This window comes from Hypanus sabinus, chromosome 4 (genome assembly GCF_030144855.1).
Source record: "Hypanus sabinus isolate sHypSab1 chromosome 4, sHypSab1.hap1, whole genome shotgun sequence".
Lineage (NCBI taxonomy): Eukaryota > Metazoa > Chordata > Chondrichthyes > Myliobatiformes > Dasyatidae > Hypanus > Hypanus sabinus.
Genome location: NC_082709.1, coordinates 60,336,359 through 60,355,989, shown reverse-complemented (window position 1 = coordinate 60,355,989; position 19,631 = coordinate 60,336,359). Strand labels below are relative to the sequence as shown.

Below are 19,631 nucleotides of genomic sequence, written 5' to 3'. Positions count from 1 at the left end.
AAAGTCATTGAGGCAGCTCACCCTGCTCTTCTTGGGCACTGGAATGATTGATGCCCTTTTGAAGCAGATGAGAGCCTCCCACTGCAGCAGGAAGAGTTTGAAGATACCTTTGAACACTACAGCCAGTTGGTTGTTTCAAGATACTGAAGGCCAACAGGAATTTGTTGGGTTTAGCTCTTCCATCTACTCATATTCAGGTATCCACTCATGTACTCATTGTTTGCTACAATTGATTGTTATTTATGTCTACTAAATTGTAATTCAATGAAATTCAGATACGTCTGATATTTGTATCTTTATTTAAATTTATCTGTTAGATCAAATGGATCACCTAATATATTTATTTGGTTACTTGCTTGCTATTATCCTGTGATTTAGTTATTTATGACTTCATACCGATGTGCATCCAATTTGAACTTTTGATACATCACTTCACTTTTCATTCTGAAACTGTATTAACATTTCACTGCTGTTGTGTTCTTATATGTAGTCTTGTGTCATAATACATTATTTAATGTCTTATAGATTGGAGCCACCATGATTTGTTGCTTTCACCATTCCATCTTAATGCTGTACACTATTACTCAATTTGCTAGGGAACTCTCAAATAAATGTCAGTAGACTTTTTAACTATGATTTGGTCAGTATTTATAGCCTCTATTAAAAATCTACTTTTAATAATTCTTCTGAGAAATTCTTATTTGGAAAAACTCAGCTGAAATGCAAGAACATTGAACAGGAAATTTCTCAAGAGTGATCTTCCTCTTTAGTGATTAAGTAATTTTAAAACTCTTTTGAAAATGGAGCCTTCTTGTAATTCTCATCTGAAGTAAGAACATGTGTTTCTTGTACCTTTTCCTCTGAACTTTGTTAAAAATGGGACACTTCACCTGTGAGTTGGCTGGTGTGGTATACTGCGTCCGGTGCTCCCAGTGAGACCTGATGCAGACTGGGAGACCGTTTCGCTGAACACCTATGCTCTGCCCGCCAGAGAAAGCAGGATCTCCCAGTGGCCACACATTTTAATTACATGTCCCTTTCCCATTCTGATATGTCTATCCATGGCTTCCCCTACTGTCAAAATGAAGCCACACTCAGATTGGAGGAACAACGCCTTATATTCAGTATGGGTAGCCTCCAACCTGATGGCATGAACATTGACTTCTCTAACTTCCATTAATGCCTCTCCTCCCCTTCTTACCCCATCCTTGATTTATTTATTTCCCCCCCTCCTTTTTTTTCTCTCTGCCCATCAGTTTTCACCTGTTCTCCATCTCCCTCTGGTGCTCCCCCCTCCCGCTTTCTTTCTCCCATGCTCCTTTCCCATCTCCAGCTCTGTATCCCTTTTGCCAATCACCTTTCCAGCTCTTAGCTTCACCCCACCCACTCCTATCTTCTCCTGTCATTTTGGATTTCCCCCTTCCCCTCCTACTTTCAAATCTCTTACTATCTTTTCCATTTAGCCCTGACGAAGGGTCTCGGCCTGAAACGTCGACAGTGCTTCTTCCTATAGGTGCTGCCTGGCCTGCTGTATTCCACCAGCATTTTGTGTGTGTTGCTTGAACATCTTATTTTCTCCACTTAGATATCATATCTAGTTGTCAGCCATGGCCATGAGTTAAAGGTCTTCTTGAAAGGATTAGTGCCTCAGTGCTATGTTTAGGTGCTACACTAAATAGAATCCCAATCTGCAACATCAGGTGAGTGAGTACATGCCACTATTTGAAGAAGGGCAGAAGAGATTTTTCATAGGTGTGCCTAATGCTTACCTTTCAACCAGCAGCACTGCAACAGAATATCTGGTTATTATCGCTATTTGTGGGAGCTTACTGTGTGCAAATTAGTTGCCTTATTTCTTCCATGAAATGACTTTTAGGATGTGGCATTATTGTCCAGAGTTCAGGGAAATCTTAAATTGGTAACAGGTGCCAAAGAACGCTACATTTTCATTTATTTATTTGTGCATGGCTTGTCCTGTTTTATCTATTTAGTCACTTTCCATAAAAATAGTAAATGTACCCCAGATATAATTTAATATTATGTAAAACAGTAATATTTAACAGTAATAAAACAGTATAGTAAATTTACTGTTTAGTAAATTTCTGCTTGAGGGTCAGAAATTCGTTTGATATTTATAGCATCCATGAGGTGGCAGCATTGATACCTTTCCAATACTGTAAACCAGTTCAAATTAAGCTCCGGGTTTAAACTGACAGCACCCTCTAGTGAAAAGTTTATGAATACCAGTACTAAACTGCTCTCCTTTGCAGCCTTACAAAGCTACTTACTTGCTATTATCTGAACTCTTTTATGACTGCAAGGTGATGCATTTCCCGAACACTCTATGGATGTTATTCCTATGTTCAAATTTATGGCTAAACTGAGGGGGTATAATTTTAAGGTGAATGGAGAGTCATTTTCCAAAAATGGCCAAAGATCCAGGTCAGCACTCATTAATTGGCCCAGTGGGATTTTAAGAATGGTTTCCTGGGCTGTAAACAAAATACTCGGGAGAGGTTTTCGTTTATGGCTGGAACCCCCTCAACTGCTTTGAAGGGTTTGCGAGGGGTGGGCACCTGATTTTTAATGTACCTTGGACTCCGCGGTACTGAACAGAAGGAGATTGCAGCCTCCTAGATTTGAATCAGAGGCAGTGGAAATGTCGATAGAAACAAAACAGAGTATGATTAGCAATCATATGGATACTAAAATAATGAACTTTAATTATGTTACCCAGTATTTTCTGTCTGTGTGTGCATGTACTGTATAGATTATTGTTCATGTTGCAACATGCATATTTGCATGAAGGCTGCTGTATTGGCCTGGTAAGGTAAAACAAGCCATATTTCGATTCCACATGCAAAATTGTACCTGAATGCTTGTTTCACAAATAATATGTACCCTGTTTGCCAAATCGAGATTTAATCCTAGGCTGAGGCCTGTTTATCCATTTTTAAGGGAGGATTCATTTTATACCATTACCAACCGACAGTCCAAAGTGTCCGTCTTCCTCCAGGTAGATCATTGTGGCTTTCATGCGGAATTATTCCATTGGTCACATTAAGGGCATTAAGGAGTCGGGTAAAAGGTCTGGGTTGGGGATATTCAAAAAAAAAGTTAGGCTGTGACTATCAACACAGGTGCACCTCAAGGATTAGAGATTAGCTTTATTTTTCATATGTACATCACAACATACTGTGAAATGCATTGTTTTCACCAACAACGACCACAGTCCGAGGAGGTGCTGGGGCCATTCTTTAAATTAAGAATAACTGTTGTAAATTTTTTGGCTCTTTTAAAGACTGAAGTAATAGTTAATGTCAGACATTCAATAAGGGTGATGAAATAGAACATACAGCACAATAACCAGGCCTTCAGCCCACAATGTGGTGCTGAACTAGTAATTAAACACCTGACTGCATGAGATGCAGGAGAGACTGAAGATGCTTGAAATGTGGGACAACACACAAAATGCTGGAGAAATTTAGCAGGGTCTTGGCCCAAAACGTCAGCTGTTTACTTCCCTCCATAGATGATGCCTGTTCTGCTGAATTCCTCCTATATTTGGTGTTTTGTACCTAACTAATACTTCATACTTCACAATATCCATATCCCTCCATTCTCTGCATATTCATATATTCATCCACCACCCATGGAACACATTCCAGACACCTTAAAAGTATGCCGTATTCCAATCCCCAAAAAAAATCCCTGTCAATGTCTCTCAAACCTCTACCATATCTCGCTTTAGCGCCTGCCACCACAGAGAAATCAATCTAGGTTTGTCTAACCTCTTCTTTTAGCACATGCCCTCTAAACCCAGCAACATCCGAGTAAACCCTTACTGCATCCTCTCCTAAGCCTCAACATCCTTTCTTTAATGGGGCAACCAGATAGAATGAAGTCCTTGCGCTGTGCCCTAACCGGAGTTCTACAAGTTTGCAACATTCCTGATTCTTGAACTCATTGCCTCAACTAATAAATGTATACCATATGCTTTCTTTACCACCCTACCAACTTGTGGAACCACCTTCAGGGAGCTATGGGCCAGGACTCAAGATCCCTTTGTTAAACTATTAAAACTGGCACTAACCCTTTACATTTGATCTCCCAAAGGATTACACTCCACACCAAGCCAGATTAACTTCATCTGCCATTTCTCCACCCATTTCTGCAACAATTAATATCTACTGTATCCTTTGTCAGTCTTCTACACTATCCACACTGCCAACAATTTTTGTATTGTCTGTGAACTTACTAACCTACCCATCATGTTTTCATTAAATAATTTAACATGTATCATAAACAGCAGGTATCACAGTACAGATCCCTGTGGAACACCACTGGTCATGGATCACCAGTCAGAATGAGTCCCATTAACCACTATCCTCTCTCCCCTATGAGCAAGCCAATTCTGAATCCAATTGACCAATTCTCTGTGGATCCCATGCATCACAACTTTGAAAGTTTATTGACTTAGTCCTCCCAGTTTTACCATTTTAGAGGCATCCCCCTGCTCCACCCTCTTTGCAGCTCAACAAGCTTTTTTTATTTCCCCTTTTGTTCTGTCTCCAATCTGAAGTGCTGATGATACTTCTTCCTAGAGACGAGGCCTGTCCTGCTGAGTATTTAAACCATTTTTAGCCTCTGCAGTCTTTTGATTTTCATGCCGGATTAGGTTAAATTCTTCACCTCTTTCTCTTTCTGCTCACTGTACATTGAGAACTGTTCCTCGGAAAAATAACAACAAATGGCAACTACAATATTTTTCTTTATTCTGGATTATTGTGTTAAAATCTGTTCATTTCTTTTCTCTTATTTTACAGTTAGCATTAGCTTCATGAGTGCAAAATAATTATGATCAGTATTATGCAAAAGAAAGCATGAATATGTCTAAAGCTTACAAAGAGATTAATTCAACAGAACAATTGTCTTCAAAATTCCTTTCTTTTTAATATACTGTAATTTCCTTGAAGTTTCTTCCTGAATTTACAATTTAGCTTTAGTTTTGCTTAATAGCTTGCACATAAAAAAAATCACTGTCACAGTTATCCACCGGCACCCTTATGTGCTCTGTACAGCAAAATTTGGATGACATGTTCAGTCCTGAAGACTTTTGCAGTTAATCCAATTTTGAGTGTAAATGAATTCATGGTAATGTATGTATCTTGATAATATCAATGTCAATTCATATACTACTTTTAGTACTGAAAAAATCCCTATCTGCTTCATAGGACTATTATCATATAATAACATTGCACTGAGCCACAAAATGAGATATTAGCACAATTGACCAAAACCTTGGCCAATTGGGATACATTGAAGAGTATATCAAAAGAGAAAACAGTACAAGATGGAAAAAGTTTGGGAGAAAATTCAGAAGCTTCGGGCCTGTGAAATGGATGACGTGGCTGTCTGTGATGGATGAAGTAAATTCAGGGGCGGACAAGAGAAGCTTGGAAAGTTTTAGGGTTGGGGCAGATTACACAAATAGATACACTGCATTGAAGTAAATCACACAGCATCATTGGCACACTTGGAGGAAAAGAAAAAGACTTGAAATTCATCCATGGTTGGTAGATATAAGTGCACAGAACAATTTATGTAGCACCTTATAGAGGAAGAATGTACTAAGATATTATATGGTACTGGACCTTCATGGAAACAGATATTGAAGAAGGAGAACTAGACCGTGCAAGATAGGTCTGAAAGTAGGGGAGGAAATTAAAGAACACTTGCCACCAAAGTGAGGGAAAGGTATACGGACTGCACAAGAGGTGAAAATCAATAATTCAGAATTTCTTGATTTTGACCACAAGGGCTGGTGGAAGGGAAGCAGGTTACCAGGAGGACCAACATCTTAAAGTGAAGTACTAGAAGATAAGCTGAGACCTGCTGACTATCATAACATGCTTTGAGTAGATTATGGGGAGCAGAATTAGATGTGCTAAATGTTATAGAGTGTAAGTAATAAAGGAAGCAAATTACCATTATGTACCAGCTAGCAATGAAAACGGGCAATTTTATAGAGGTTGAAATGAACTACTTAAGGTAGCGAGGATGTGTGATCAGATGCAACTATGTATGCTGTGCTGGTGGGAAGGCAGGGTGAGGGTGGAGAGCTTGGGGTTGTTGGAGTGGGTGTGCAATGAGTGAAGCAGGTGCACAAAACAGTTTAACCAGTGTCAATAACAGCGGGGGTGGATTTGGTGAAGAAGATATACAGCTTGTGATAAACTTATCTTGAAGAAGTTTAGCAGTTTACATATCAATGAGGAAGGCATATAAAGCATGGTTGAAATAATATTATTAACCTTAGGTACAGGTGCAAATGAACATGGTACTATCTCTGCAATTAAAGAAGGTTTTACATGCAAACATCACACTTAAGCTACATATACCCCCATACAAACATGCAGACAGAAGATTGAGAAAAACTAAGTCAACATATGAAACAGCAAAAGGGAAATACTATCATTTTATGTATCTCTGTATCATGTTGGCTCAGTTATTCTTATCCTTCTAATAAAAATGGCCTGCTGGGCAAGCCCCACAATCTCACCAATAACAACAAGTTAGACAGACCACAAAGTTCAATGTGCTGTAACTGCTGCCATTGAGCTATCTTGAATCGCCTATCACAGACATTCCTTTTCATCGACACACCCTTTCCGCCAAATGAAAACTAACTTTTTTCTCTCCCTCTTGTTCCCAGTTCTGACACAGTGTAACAGATGAGAAACATTGACAGTTTCTCCTTCCAGAGGTGCTGTCTGATCTACTAAGCAGATCTGGACTTGCTTCCAACTTTTTCTGTTTATATTTCAGATTTTATTTCTCATTCACTGGAACTCAACATTTGCTTTTTTGTCTTGCAGAGTTTTGATTTCTTGCGATGGCATCACTGTGACAAGCCATGATTGGCATAGCACCAATGGAAGCAGGTTGCACTATTTACAAATAGTCATTGCCTTCATAGAACATAATAATCTCATCTACGTACATTTGAACTTGTTATTTTCATAAACAAATAAAAGAATGCATAGCACATAAAAACAAACTTTTTTTTAGGATCTAGAGGTTTCAGCTTCTATTAGAGATTAATTATTAAAACTGGAAATGGTATTTTTGAAAATAACCGCAGCAAGTGCCAGAATACTGAATTAACTGGCATTTGATTACCATTGTTTAAAGTAACTATCACTTGCTTTAATCAAAGCTCAGTTACAACCCATCTTCATTATTTCTGCCTTGTTCTCATTGATGATAGATGGTTTTTGCACAGGCACAATGAGAGCTACTTCTTCACTCACCTGTTAGGCATTGTGCTTAAAATTTTATTAATTGATTGATTTACAGCAGGTAAGATGTATTGCACTGGACAACTGATTTTTATCATCTAAAAATGTGGGTATATGTCAAGGGTGTACATCACTGATGCAAAGTTAGTGAGTTTTATGGGTTCAATCAATTCAGGTTGGCTGTTTACTCATCTGTCACATAGTCTGTGTTTGCGATACTGCAAGTGGAAATAGTAAAATGATATCTGAAGCATTTGAACCCATCTCCATCAAAATCTTCAGTCTTCTTTGAAGCTGGGATTCACAGTAATGGCTTGTCGAAACAGTGGATTATTACCCTGGTGAAGAGGATTCAGAAATAACAAAAGTCAGTTTACAAAAGCGTCATTCTTGAAGGAATTACATTGTACCACAGGGTATACAGCCGAGAAACAGGCCGTTTGACCAATCCAGTCCATGCTGGTATTTATGGACCACTCCACAGCTATTATCAAACCAAGTAAAATAGCCTGGGAAACCAATGCAAAACAAGCCTAAAAGTTTGAGCTATTGTCTCTTACTCAGTAAGTATAGAAAAAAACAGAATTGGGCTCACTTCAGCCATTCCCTGATTTTGGATCTTGTTTTGTTTACCCCCAGTTAATGATACATATTTTTTTAAAAAGTCATTACATTTCCATGGCACTTAACAGGGTAATAGTTGTATGACAGCGTTTAATTTATTGGATCATCAGAGTTTCTGCACAGTCACTCGGGCATACAATACTGCCATCACCAGGAGGGTTTGACAAAATGATTGCATATTGAAAAAAATACTTAACTGTATAACAAAATAATGAAAACAGGAAGCATAGTTTTGCAAATAGTAAATGCGTTATTAAGCGTTTGAATCTATAGATTCCAAAACAATTGAATTCTGAAGCTTCATTAAGGGAAATACATATTTTTTTTCATTTTAGAAACTGCAATTGTTTGGAAAAGTCAAAGTAACTTGGCTTTCTGAATGCTGAACCTTTAGAATATTCATTTCTCACTTACTGCAACAGAACTGAACTGACCAACAATTTAGGGCAATGTGTCATTGATTTTTCACTGAATAAGATGAACAATAACTTAGCTCAATGTAATAATTTAACAATGATGTTAAATATTTATAACAAAATGAATTAATAAATTAGATCAACAACTTTTCATTTCATTACAGGCTCCTGCATAAACGTCTCTTCTGGTTACATGCTAAGTCTTTAACCATTAATCTTCAGTCTGCTTCATCTCATTCTTGATCTGCCTACTAGTTGAAACACAGTTTCAGCCTTCTTTGCTTTATCCATTCAAAATTTTAAAATATATTTACAATTTCACTCTTTAATCTCCTTTGAAGGATTGTAATTTTAATTAGATTCTTTATTTATTTGTTATTGGCTTATTATTGTCACTTACCAAGATACAACCAGAAATTTTGTTTTGCTCGTCCATGTGGATCAACTAATGTGAATTGTACTCCTTATACTGGCCCAAAATGTTCCCAACCACTTTTACCACCATTTTTGTCACTATTTGGGACAATAGTACAAATTTTGATGCTTTCTAAATATTATATATTAGTATTTGTAACTCACACAAATGCAATGTGCAATAAAATTTATACTCGTTATTCAGATACAATATGAAACAAGCTCTCTGATCTGCTTAGTCCACATTGGCCATAAAATACGAATACTACCCTACCTATTCTGTTCTCCTCATTCCCATCAACATCCCCCAGGCTTTTCCATCCACCTCACAATAGATGCAATTGAAGTGGCCAATTAAATTACGCTACCGCATGTTGACTTAAACAACAGTAATAGACTATACACTGTCTCTTCATTGGAATCATTTCCTAAACTGATTGAAATGACCTAAAAACTTGAAGCCATGTACCTCCAAGCTCAAAGACAGCTTCTATCCCACAGTCATAAGACTACTGAATGGTTCCCTAGTTCAATAAAATGAACTCGACCTCATAATCTACTTGCTGTGACCTTCCACCTCAGTGCCTGCTTGCACTAAGTGTTCTCTGAACTGCAACACTTTATTCTGCATTGTTACTGTTTCACCTTGTACTTTCTCAATGCACCATTGTAACAAGCTTTTCCTTGACTTCCTCACTTGCAGACCCCAGTCAGTTCAGGTTGGCAACAACATCTCCACAATCTCCATCAGCACAGGTGCACCACAGAGCTCCTTCTCATTTTATACTTATGACTGTGAGCCTATGCTTCGCTCCAATGCCATATTTAAGTTTGCTGATGACACCACTGCCTTTGGCCAAAACAAAGGTGGTGATGAACCAAGTAAAGCCCTCCCCATCTTTGAGCACATCTACACGCATGAAAGCAGAATCCTTCATCAAGGACCCCCACCATCCGGGTCATGCTCTCTTCTCATTGCTGCCATCAGGAAGAATGGACAGAAACCTTAGGGCCTGTACCACCAGATTCAGGAACTATTACTATCTCTCAACTATCAGGCTTTTGATTCGGAAGGGATAATTTCACTCATCCCATCACTGAACTGTTCCATAAATATGGACTCCCTTTCAAGGACTCCTCATCTCATTTTCTCAATATTTATTGCTTATTTCTTTATTATTTTTTCTCTTTCTTTTTATATTTGCACAGTTTGCTGTTTTATTGCACATTGATTGTTTGTCCTGTTTGATGTAGTCTTTCTTTGATTCGGTTGTGTTACTTGCATTCATTAAAATCTTAATGTCTGGTAAGAAAATGAATCTCTGGTGTGTATAGGGTGGCACATATGTATTTTGATAATCAATTTACTTTGAACTTTGAGGTTTATCAAGGTATCTCAGTACCTGTGACAATAATAAACAAATTTATGCAATTTAAATTTACTTCTAATCATGTATTAAAAGCAATTTTCATTAGTTAACATTACTGTAAACTGTTGGCAGTAAAGTTAAGCCTTTTAAATGACATCCACTTATGCAAACCTACCACTTTAAATTGATCTTGTCTCTATTAACATCTTCAATCTCCCTTGAAGTTAGGATTTATGGTAACAGTTGTGGCCTGTTTAAACAATGGATTATCGCCCTGGTGGAGGTAACACAGAAAATTAGTATCTGAAAAGCCATCCAGTATAATTACAAACAACCACAAGTTATACCAAAGTAGCAGACCATTTGGCCTTACCATCTGTCTTAACCAAGAATGATTAATCAAACTGTGTATTCACAATTTTACTCAAATATTAGTGAAATATTAAATACACAACACTGCTGTTAGACCCAGTAAAGAAAACCAATGCAATGCTAGTAAACTTGATTGGTTCAGTATATATCAGAAATTCTGAAATTGAAAATCTGAAATTCATTCAGATTTCTAGCCTTAGATATCTCACCAATCAAGTTCTGAGGCTTTACTAAAAGGAAGCATTCTAACCAACAGATTTTGGAGAAATTGTAAAAGCTTATACAAGTAAAAGTAACTTGGCTCTCTGTAACTCTACATTTTTTATTTATGGTTTTTGTACTACTTATTTTAACTTAAATATAGAGAAAAAATGAATTATATATGTCTACTAAGTAGTTATTTATCATTGTACTGCAGCTGTTAACAAATTTCATGACATATGCTGGTGATATTAAAGGCGATTCTGAATCTGATCCTGATTCTGAATGCTGAACTTCCTTTAGAACATTCAGTCCTCATCTGTTCCAGCAGAATTTATTCCAATAAAATTCTGATGGCAGTATAAAGCTTCAGTAAAAGTCCGGCACGGTCAGAGTACTGCTAGACAAGCAGATTTTCTGGACTGTTGGGTGCCATTTCTATGAATATCTCAACCCATTTTTGATTGACTTTTCTTAGTGATGTTGCACAATACTGTAGTATATCTGTAGCTAGGCAAGCCTAAGTGAAGTGTGGGAACTAGCTCCAGTGAGTGGGAAGGGAATGCAGGAAATGGAACCCTGGTGAGTGAAAACTCTGCTCTGCATTCCTCCATAATCCTCTCCATACTTTCTCCTACCTCCTTGCAAAATATTTTTGCATTTAATCTTAAATCTGATTTATCTTTCTACCAGAGGAAACACTGTTTTCTTTGCCCCACCATTTCATAATTATATACTTTCTACTAATTCACTTTTTGACCACCTTTCGAGCACAGTAACATTCATTTCAATCTGAATTTGATATATTTCTTCAATTCAAATAACTTGAAGTCAACCCTTTGTATTCAACCTGTGTGGGTGCCAATCTCTTTTACCATTGCTCTGTAACTGAATGACAGTGATTAGACAGCAATTAGACGGAACGTTATGTGGAAACTTTCATGCTACCTATCGGCCAGGGATTATATAGGTGAACAGTTCATATCATTCGTAAAAACTTCCCAGTGACATCATTACACTCTCCCTCCTGTCTTTAATCACAAGCCATATGAAAAGTGGCAAATAATTCTCTATTCCAGAAAAAAACGGATCATGGCCATAAATGATCTAAAACTATTTTGTCATGGCAACCCAGGAACAAGCCCTTCAGCCCAAAATGTGCTGAACCAAATACATTAGCAATCAAATGGCCAACTAAACCGATCACTTAGGCCTACACCATGTCATTATCCTTCTATTTTGCTTACATTGATGTGCCTATCTAAACATGTCTTAAAATTTCCTCATGTATCCGCCTCTACACCCGTCCCAGGCACCCACCAATCTGTGTAAAAAACTTGCCTCTCTCACTTACCTCAAGATTGCCCCCTCTCACCTTAAGTGCAGCATCCTGGTAAACCCTTATGTGTCCTCTCCAAAGCCTCGAAACCCTTCCAATAGTGGGGTGACCAGAACTGTATGCAGTACTCCAGATGAGGCCTAACTAGAGTTTTATAAACCAGCAAACGTAACTTCCTGACCTTTGAACTCAATGCCTCAACTAATAAAAGCAAGAATGCCATTTGCCTTTTTAATCACCTTACCAACCTGCATAGCCAATTTCTGGGAGCTATAAACTTGGACACCAAAGACCTTCAATTCATACTGTCTCTTTACATTTGACCCACCAAGGTGCAACGCTTCACATTTGTCTGGGATAAACTCCATCTGCCACTTCTCCACCCATATCTGCAACTGATCTACATCCTACTGTATTCTTTGCCAGTCATCTACAACACCACCAGTCTTCATATCACCAAACTTATTAACTCACCCATCTACATTTTCCTCTAGGTCATTTATATACATCACAAACAGCAAAGGTCCCATTACAGATCACCACTAATCACAGACCTCCAGCCAGAATTAGCCCCTTCAACCACCACCTTCTGTCTTCTATGGGCAAGCCAGTTCTGAATCCAAACAGCCAATTCACCATTAATCCCATGAATCTTAATCTTCTGGATCAGCCTCCCACAAGGGGCCTTGTCAAATCCATGCAGCCAACATCCACAACTCTACCTTCATCAATCATCTTCACTATCCCATCAAGTTATCTCCCTAATTAGGCCATGGTTTTCCAAATATTCATAAATCCTATCCCAAAATATTCTCTCCAACTTCCCTACCAATGACATGAGACTCAGCAATCTATAGTTTCTAGGATTATCAGTGAAGACAGAATGGACTTCCAAGTCAGTAAAAGCCTAGGCCCCTCATTTCATAATCTGAGACCCAATGCCTGCTTTCCATGTTTTTGTTTTCCAGTGCAGCTAAAACCTCTCCTTGGAAGGTATTATTATTCGGCTTGTGTATTTAGGGAAGAGGACAAGGAAAATATGGGTGTGAAAATACAAACTGATTTTGAATGTTTGTGAAAATTCTGACCTCATCATCATGTTGGGAGCTGGGCTTCATTTGAAAGTTTGCACTTTGGACCACAGTGGAAGATACAGCATGGTCCTGAATGCATGATGACTGGTGATCATAGAGCAGTCATCTAACCTATTGTATGCAGGGCTTGCAATGTCATGCAAGACCAAACTAGTATTGATACCACAGAGACAGCAAGGTCTAATTAAAATGTGATACTAGCTGACAGAAAATTAACTATAGATATGCATTTTGTGCAGAGGTTACCATGCACTGTTACCACAGTATGTTACAATGGCATAGCATGGCATTTTAATAATGCATAGCTTTGGTACAAGTTTAACAACTATTTCTACATACATCATTCCATTTTGCTTTTGCTCGCTCCTTTTCAAACTTCTTAAATTCCCTTCTGTCATACAGATAAGTCAGCAACTTCCAGATCATGAGAATAACCAATCCAATCAGCAGCACGCCAGCTACTCCACCAGCAACAATAGCGATGACATTTGTGGGTGGAGGACATTCTGAAATTACAAAGCAAAAACAGGTGATCACAGAAAAGCACAGTCCATTTGAACAGTTATTGGATATATATCAATTAAATTAATGATTGGTCTTTCTAGGTAATTCTTCCAGAATAAATATAGCTCCAATATCTGGCAATTTATTAAAGAGAAATAAGCTTTTCACTAGTGGATTAGCAGAGCTGTTTCACCCCATCTCTTTTCTTAGTCGCGGTGTGTTGCCATTGGTTTAGTAACTGGCTGACATATCACAGTGCAACATGAAGTAACTTTTGTTTTAGTGCCTGTGCCTTTGGCAAGGTGGGAAATTTGCTTTTGTATCAGTCTTGGTGATGGATGGTCAGTACCGTTAGAGCTCTGTTGTAGCTTTTCCTAGTGTTCTTCAACATGACAGAGCACTGAGTTATTAAGTAAGGAAAAGAAATATCCTTGACCAAATTTGAGCATTGTTGAGGGATCCTATGGCATTTCCTTGTGGTTGTATGCAGTTTTAACACCTCTATTATAAATAAGGCAAGAGTTGTTAAGGGAGAATCTGAGAAACTGGAGGAAAGGTTTGATTTAGTAGCAAATGTCAGGCTGTCGATGACTATCCGTGGAACAGATGTCCCAGATGTTAGGTCTTTGGAGGAAGAAATTACTGAATGTTTTATTTTCTTTGGAAAATTCAGTACCAAGTTTGATGCTTGCTCCCCATTTCAAGCAACTGATTGGCCTGTGGAGGACAATCAAAAATTAACTGCATTGCTTTGGTTTGGTTATTTTGGTCATAGCATTAAATACTGGCTTGTTTCCTTCCCTAAAGCACATAGGTGGTTAAAAATGTGCAATAATCTGGTAGTTTCACAGTCACCAAATCTAATACTAGCATTTTTTTATAAATTCATTTAATTAATTTATATTACCTAGTGAGATGAGATGTCACTAGTTATTTAACAAAAGTCTCTCTATTTCTTACAGGATTATCATGAAATTTGAATAGAGGGTGTCAAAACACATGCATAAATATGACATAATTCTAAAACTAGTACTACTCCAGCTTGAAATGTCAAAAAGCAGGAAAAGTTTAGATTTTGATTAAATCCTACATAATTTGAATAAAAACAGATATTTTTTTTTCACTATGTGTTGAATCTGGAACCACTCGATATGCTATTAGATTTAACACTTCAACATACAATAATGATAATTTCCTTCTGGTCCATTAACTAAATATGCTCAAAAAGAGCAATGAGGGAAGTGAAATATCACTTGCCAATGATATCTGTGTTTTGGTCATAAATATTAAACTAGGTGCCAAATATTAGGGAGTAAGACAGGGCAGGTGACAGAAGTTTGTGTGGGGAAACACTTTGTACCTAGTGATCACAACACCATTAATTTCAAAGTAAATATGCAAAAAGATAGGTCTAGTCCGCGAGTTGAAATTCCAAATTGGAGAAAGGCTAATTTTGATGGTATCAGAAATGATTTAGCAAACGTGAATTGGGACAGGCTGTTCTCTGGCAAAGGTGTACTTGGTAAGTAGGAAACCCTCAAAACTACATTTTTTGAGAGTACGAAGCTTGTATGTGCCTGTCAGAATAAAAGGTAAAGATAACTCATGTGGAGAACCTTGTTTTTCAGGAGATATTGAGGCTAAGAAAAAAAAGGAGGTGCATAGCAGGTACAGGCAGGTAAGAACAAATGAGGTGCTTATGGAGTATGAGAAATACAAGAGAACATTTAAGAAATTAATCAGGAGGGCTAAAAGAAGGCATGGGGTTGCTCTAGCAGACAAGGTGAAGAAGAATCCTAAGAGCTTCTACAGATATATTAAAGGCAAAAGGATTGCAAGGGACAAAGTTGGTCCTCTGAAAGTTCAGAATGGTAATCCATGAATGAAGTTAAAATAGATGGGGGAGATCTTAAATAATTCTTATGCATCCGTATTTACACAGAGTCCACAGAAGTGAGACAAAATGGCATCAGCTTCATGGACCCTAAGCAGAAAACAGAGGAGGAGGTGTTTGCTGTCCTGAGGCAAATCAGGATAGATAAATCGCCAGGGCCTGACAAGGTGACCCTACAGGAGGCAAGTGCAAAATTTGCTGGGGCCCTAGTAGAGATACTCAAATCATCCTTATCGACAGGTGAGGTACCAGAGGACTGCAGGATAGCACACGTTGTTCTGCTGTTTAAAAAAGGCTCTAAACACAAACCAAGAAATTATAGGCCGGTGAGTCTGATATCAGCAGTGGGAAAGATATTTGAAGGTTTTCTAAGGGACTGGATATATGAGTATTTGGATAGACAGGGACTGATTATGGATAGTCAGCAGGGCTTTCTACATGGTAGGTCATATCTGACCAATCTTATAGAGTTTTTCGAGGAAGTTACCAGGAAAGTGGATGAAGGCAAGACAGTGGATGTTGTCTACATGGAATTTAGCAAGGTCTCACATGTGAGGTTGGTCAAGAAGGTTCAGTCACTCGGCATTCAAGATGAGATAGTAAATTGGATTAGATGTTGGCTTTGTGGGAGAAGTCAGAGAGTGGTAGTAGATGGTTGCCTCTCTGACTGGAGGCCTATGACTAGTGGAATGCCGAAGAGATCAGTGCTGGATCCATTTGTTTGTTATCGATATCAATGATTTGGATGATAATGTGGTTAACTAGGTCAGCAAGTTTCTGGTTGTCACCAGGATTGTCAACAGGATAGTTCCTCGTAGAGGACAGCAAGGAAGACTCATTGCTTGCAGAGAGATCTGGATCAGCTGGGAAAATGGGCTGAAGAATGGCAGATGGAATTTAATGCAGACAAGTACAAGATGTTGCACTTCGATGAGACCAACCAGGGTAGGTCTTACACAGTGAATGGTAGGCACTAAGTAGTGTGGTAGAACAAAGGGATCTGGGAAGAACATCTATAATTCATTGAAAGTGGTGCCACAGGTAGATAGGATCGTAAAGAAAGCTTTTGGCATATTGCCCTTCATAAATCAAAGTACTAAGTACAGGATATGGGACAAACAAGAGAAAATCTGGAGATACTGGAAATCCAAGCAATACACACAAAGTGCTGGAGGAACTTAGCAGGCCAGACAGCATCAATGGAAAAGAGTACAGTTGATGGTTCGGGCTGAAACCTTTCAGCAGGACTGGAAGCTGCAGAGTATATTTAAAAGGTGGGGGTGAAGGGGGAGAGAAACACAAGGTGATAGGTGAAACCTGGAGGGGGAGTGGTGAAGTAAAGAGCGTGGAAGTTGATTGGTGAAAGAGACAAAAGGCCATGGAAGAAAGACAGGAGATGGATGTTATGTTGAAGTTGTATAAGAAACTGGTGAGGCATCATTTAGAGTATTGTGTGCAGTTTTAGTCACCTACTTACAGTAAAGATGTAAATAGGGTTGAAAGAGTAGAGAGAAAATTTACAAGGATGTTGTCAGGTCTTCAGGAGCTGAGTTATAAGGAAAGATTGACTAGGTTAGGACTTCATTGCTTAGAACATAGAAGATTGAGAGGCATACAAAATTTAGAAGGGTATAGGTAGGATAAATGTAGGCAAGCTTGTCCCACTGAGGTTGGGTGGGACTACAACCAGAGGTCATGGGTTAAGGGTGAAAGTGAAAAGTTTAAGGGGAATATGAGGGGAAACTCCTTCACTCAGAAGGTTGTGAGGGTGTGCAATGAGCTGCCAACTCAAGTGGTGCATGTGAACATGATTTCAACATTTAAGCAATGTTTGGATAGGTACATGGAATGAAGGTGTGTGGAGGGCTATGGTCCCGGCACAGGTCATTGGGACTAGGCAGTTTAAATGGTTTCAGCATGGGCCAGTTAGGCCAGAGGGCCTATTTCTATGCTGTACTTTTCCATGATTCTATATTAGTTTAAAAACAAATGAAAATGAAATCAGTATCTTATAACGTAAAGTGCCTCTGTGAAGTGACTCTATTTGCTAAAATAAAAATAATTAGGCAAACCTTTTTTTCCCTGGATAATCACTTCATATTTTCCAACTCCATCTAGCTCCATCATGATGAAAGTCATCCAACACCCATCTGAGTCCTTCTCTTTACAACTGTTCTGCCCTTTTAGTTCATCCACTATTTTGGATCGCAAGTTCCCACAGGACTGAGTGCAATTTTTTGCAAATGGACCACTTGAAAATCCAAGGCACTCTATACAATGTCTGTTTGAAATAACAAATAAAATACAAAGGTCACAGAACTACATTCTTTGAACGACTGCACTATATGTTCCTCTTTCATAATGCAAGATAGGTCAACGTAATAAAATAACATAGTCATTGAGAGACACAACACGAAACAGGCCCTTTAACCCATCAAACCCTCACCAAAGGTAAATATTCCATTAACATTAATTCTGTATTAACCTCTTTTTCATTCTCTCCACATTCTCACCAGCTCATCAATCCCAGATTTATCAATTCACCTACACACTAGGAGAGATTTGCAGTGGCCACGCAACCCAGTAACCCACATTTGGGAGGAAGCTGGATTATTGTGAGAAAACCCATGCAGCCTCCAGGAGAACCGGCAAATTCCACAGAAATGCCATCCAAGGTCACAAATGAATCAGGTATTACTGGAGTATAAAAGTTGCATTGTTTGCTGTGTAACCAAAACTATGTAGTCAGCTTTGAACTTGCTATTTGCTCTGCATGTATCCAATTTAGTAGGAGAATGAAATCTTAAGAATGTAGAAGATGTAGAAGAATGTGTTAATGAGAGGCTAGCTAAGAGATGTAGATTATAATGGTGTGTTAATAAGAAGTAGCTAAGAGATGTAGATTAGAACATGATTAAGTCAATGGGTAGAAACAATAGTGGCGGATGTACTTGTGATACTATAGACCTGGATATGCTAATGCACCTAAACCAGGAGATTGCTATAAAAAATGCTATGTCCAAGGATCGGTGGACAATCAGTGACTAGCTCACCGACTGTCTCAGCTTTGATTTGCAAATTAAAGTTTAACCGTTCTTAAAGAATCTTCTGCGTCTCCTGGTCATTTTTGAGGCACGAAAAACCACGACAGTATCCAGTGCTGTCAGGCAGCAGCTGTACTGGATGCACCGTTGTCCTGCCACAGTATACCTCTTTATCGTTTGAAGTATTTCAACCATTAAAACCTGCTGGTCCTTTCTGCCTTATTATATTTCTACTATGGAGACAATGTACCAGGAAAGACTTGATGGGAAGGGATCAGGGGTGTAGCTCGACAGCAGCAGGGGTTGCAGCTGAACCCAGTCCACTGGACTCTGAGGCGGTGGTTCTACTTGCTGTGCCATAGTGGCGACCCATTGTGAGTCTAACTCTCAAAGAACAGCTAGTGCTGCTGCAAAGTCACTTATTTCTGTTCCACTACAATGTAGAAAATGATAAGATTAAGCTGTTCTTTCTAATGGATCAAAAGCAAATGGGAACTTACACGTAGTTAGGGCATGGAGATGAACATCCTGGGCACTCTTTGCAATATGGAGGCTGATAACCTGCATTGCATGTGCAATGATTACAAGTGCAGTTTCCTCTTCCACTGCAAATCTCACTGTCTGAGCTCCGTTTACATTGCTCGAAGGCATTTTCACACTCACAGGCAGTTCCACTAAATCCGTCATCACATCGACATACTCCACAATCACATTTTCCATGTCCTGAAAGTTAACATCAAAGGTAAAAAGTAAATATTCACTGTTGTATCATTATAAAGACTTTCATGATTATCTTTCTCCAGAAATGGCAAATAAGAAAGGGACAACATTTTATGGTGATTGGTGCAAAGTTTAATGAGGATGTCAGAGGTAGGTGGTTTTTTAAACACAGAGAGTGGTAGGTGCATGGATCACACTGCCAGGGGTAATTGTAGAGGCTGATACATCAGGAACATTCAAGGGACTCTTAGATAAGCACGTGAATGAAAGAAAACTGGAGGGCTATGTGGAAGGGAAAGGTTAAGTTGATTTTAGAGTAGGTTAAAAGGCCAGTACAA

At 38.6% G+C, this 19,631-nt stretch overlaps 1 protein-coding gene across 1 annotated transcript in view; it reads right to left on the bottom strand.

Annotated features, from left to right (window-relative positions):
• Positions 1-3,154: 3,154 nt before the first annotated feature.
• Positions 3,155-19,631, bottom strand: part of itgb2 (integrin, beta 2) — a 93,050-nt gene continuing 76,573 nt past the window's right edge. Inside the window, exons 13-17 of the mRNA XM_059967203.1 lie at positions 19,074-19,296; positions 17,602-17,810; positions 13,471-13,637; positions 10,301-10,399; positions 3,155-7,639 (exon numbers count right to left, since the gene is read on the bottom strand). Of these exons, the coding sequence (XP_059823186.1) occupies positions 10,334-10,399; positions 13,471-13,637; positions 17,602-17,810; positions 19,074-19,296 (665 nt within the window). The 3' untranslated portion in view covers positions 3,155-7,639; positions 10,301-10,333. The remainder of the gene's footprint in view (positions 7,640-10,300; positions 10,400-13,470; positions 13,638-17,601; positions 17,811-19,073; positions 19,297-19,631) is intronic.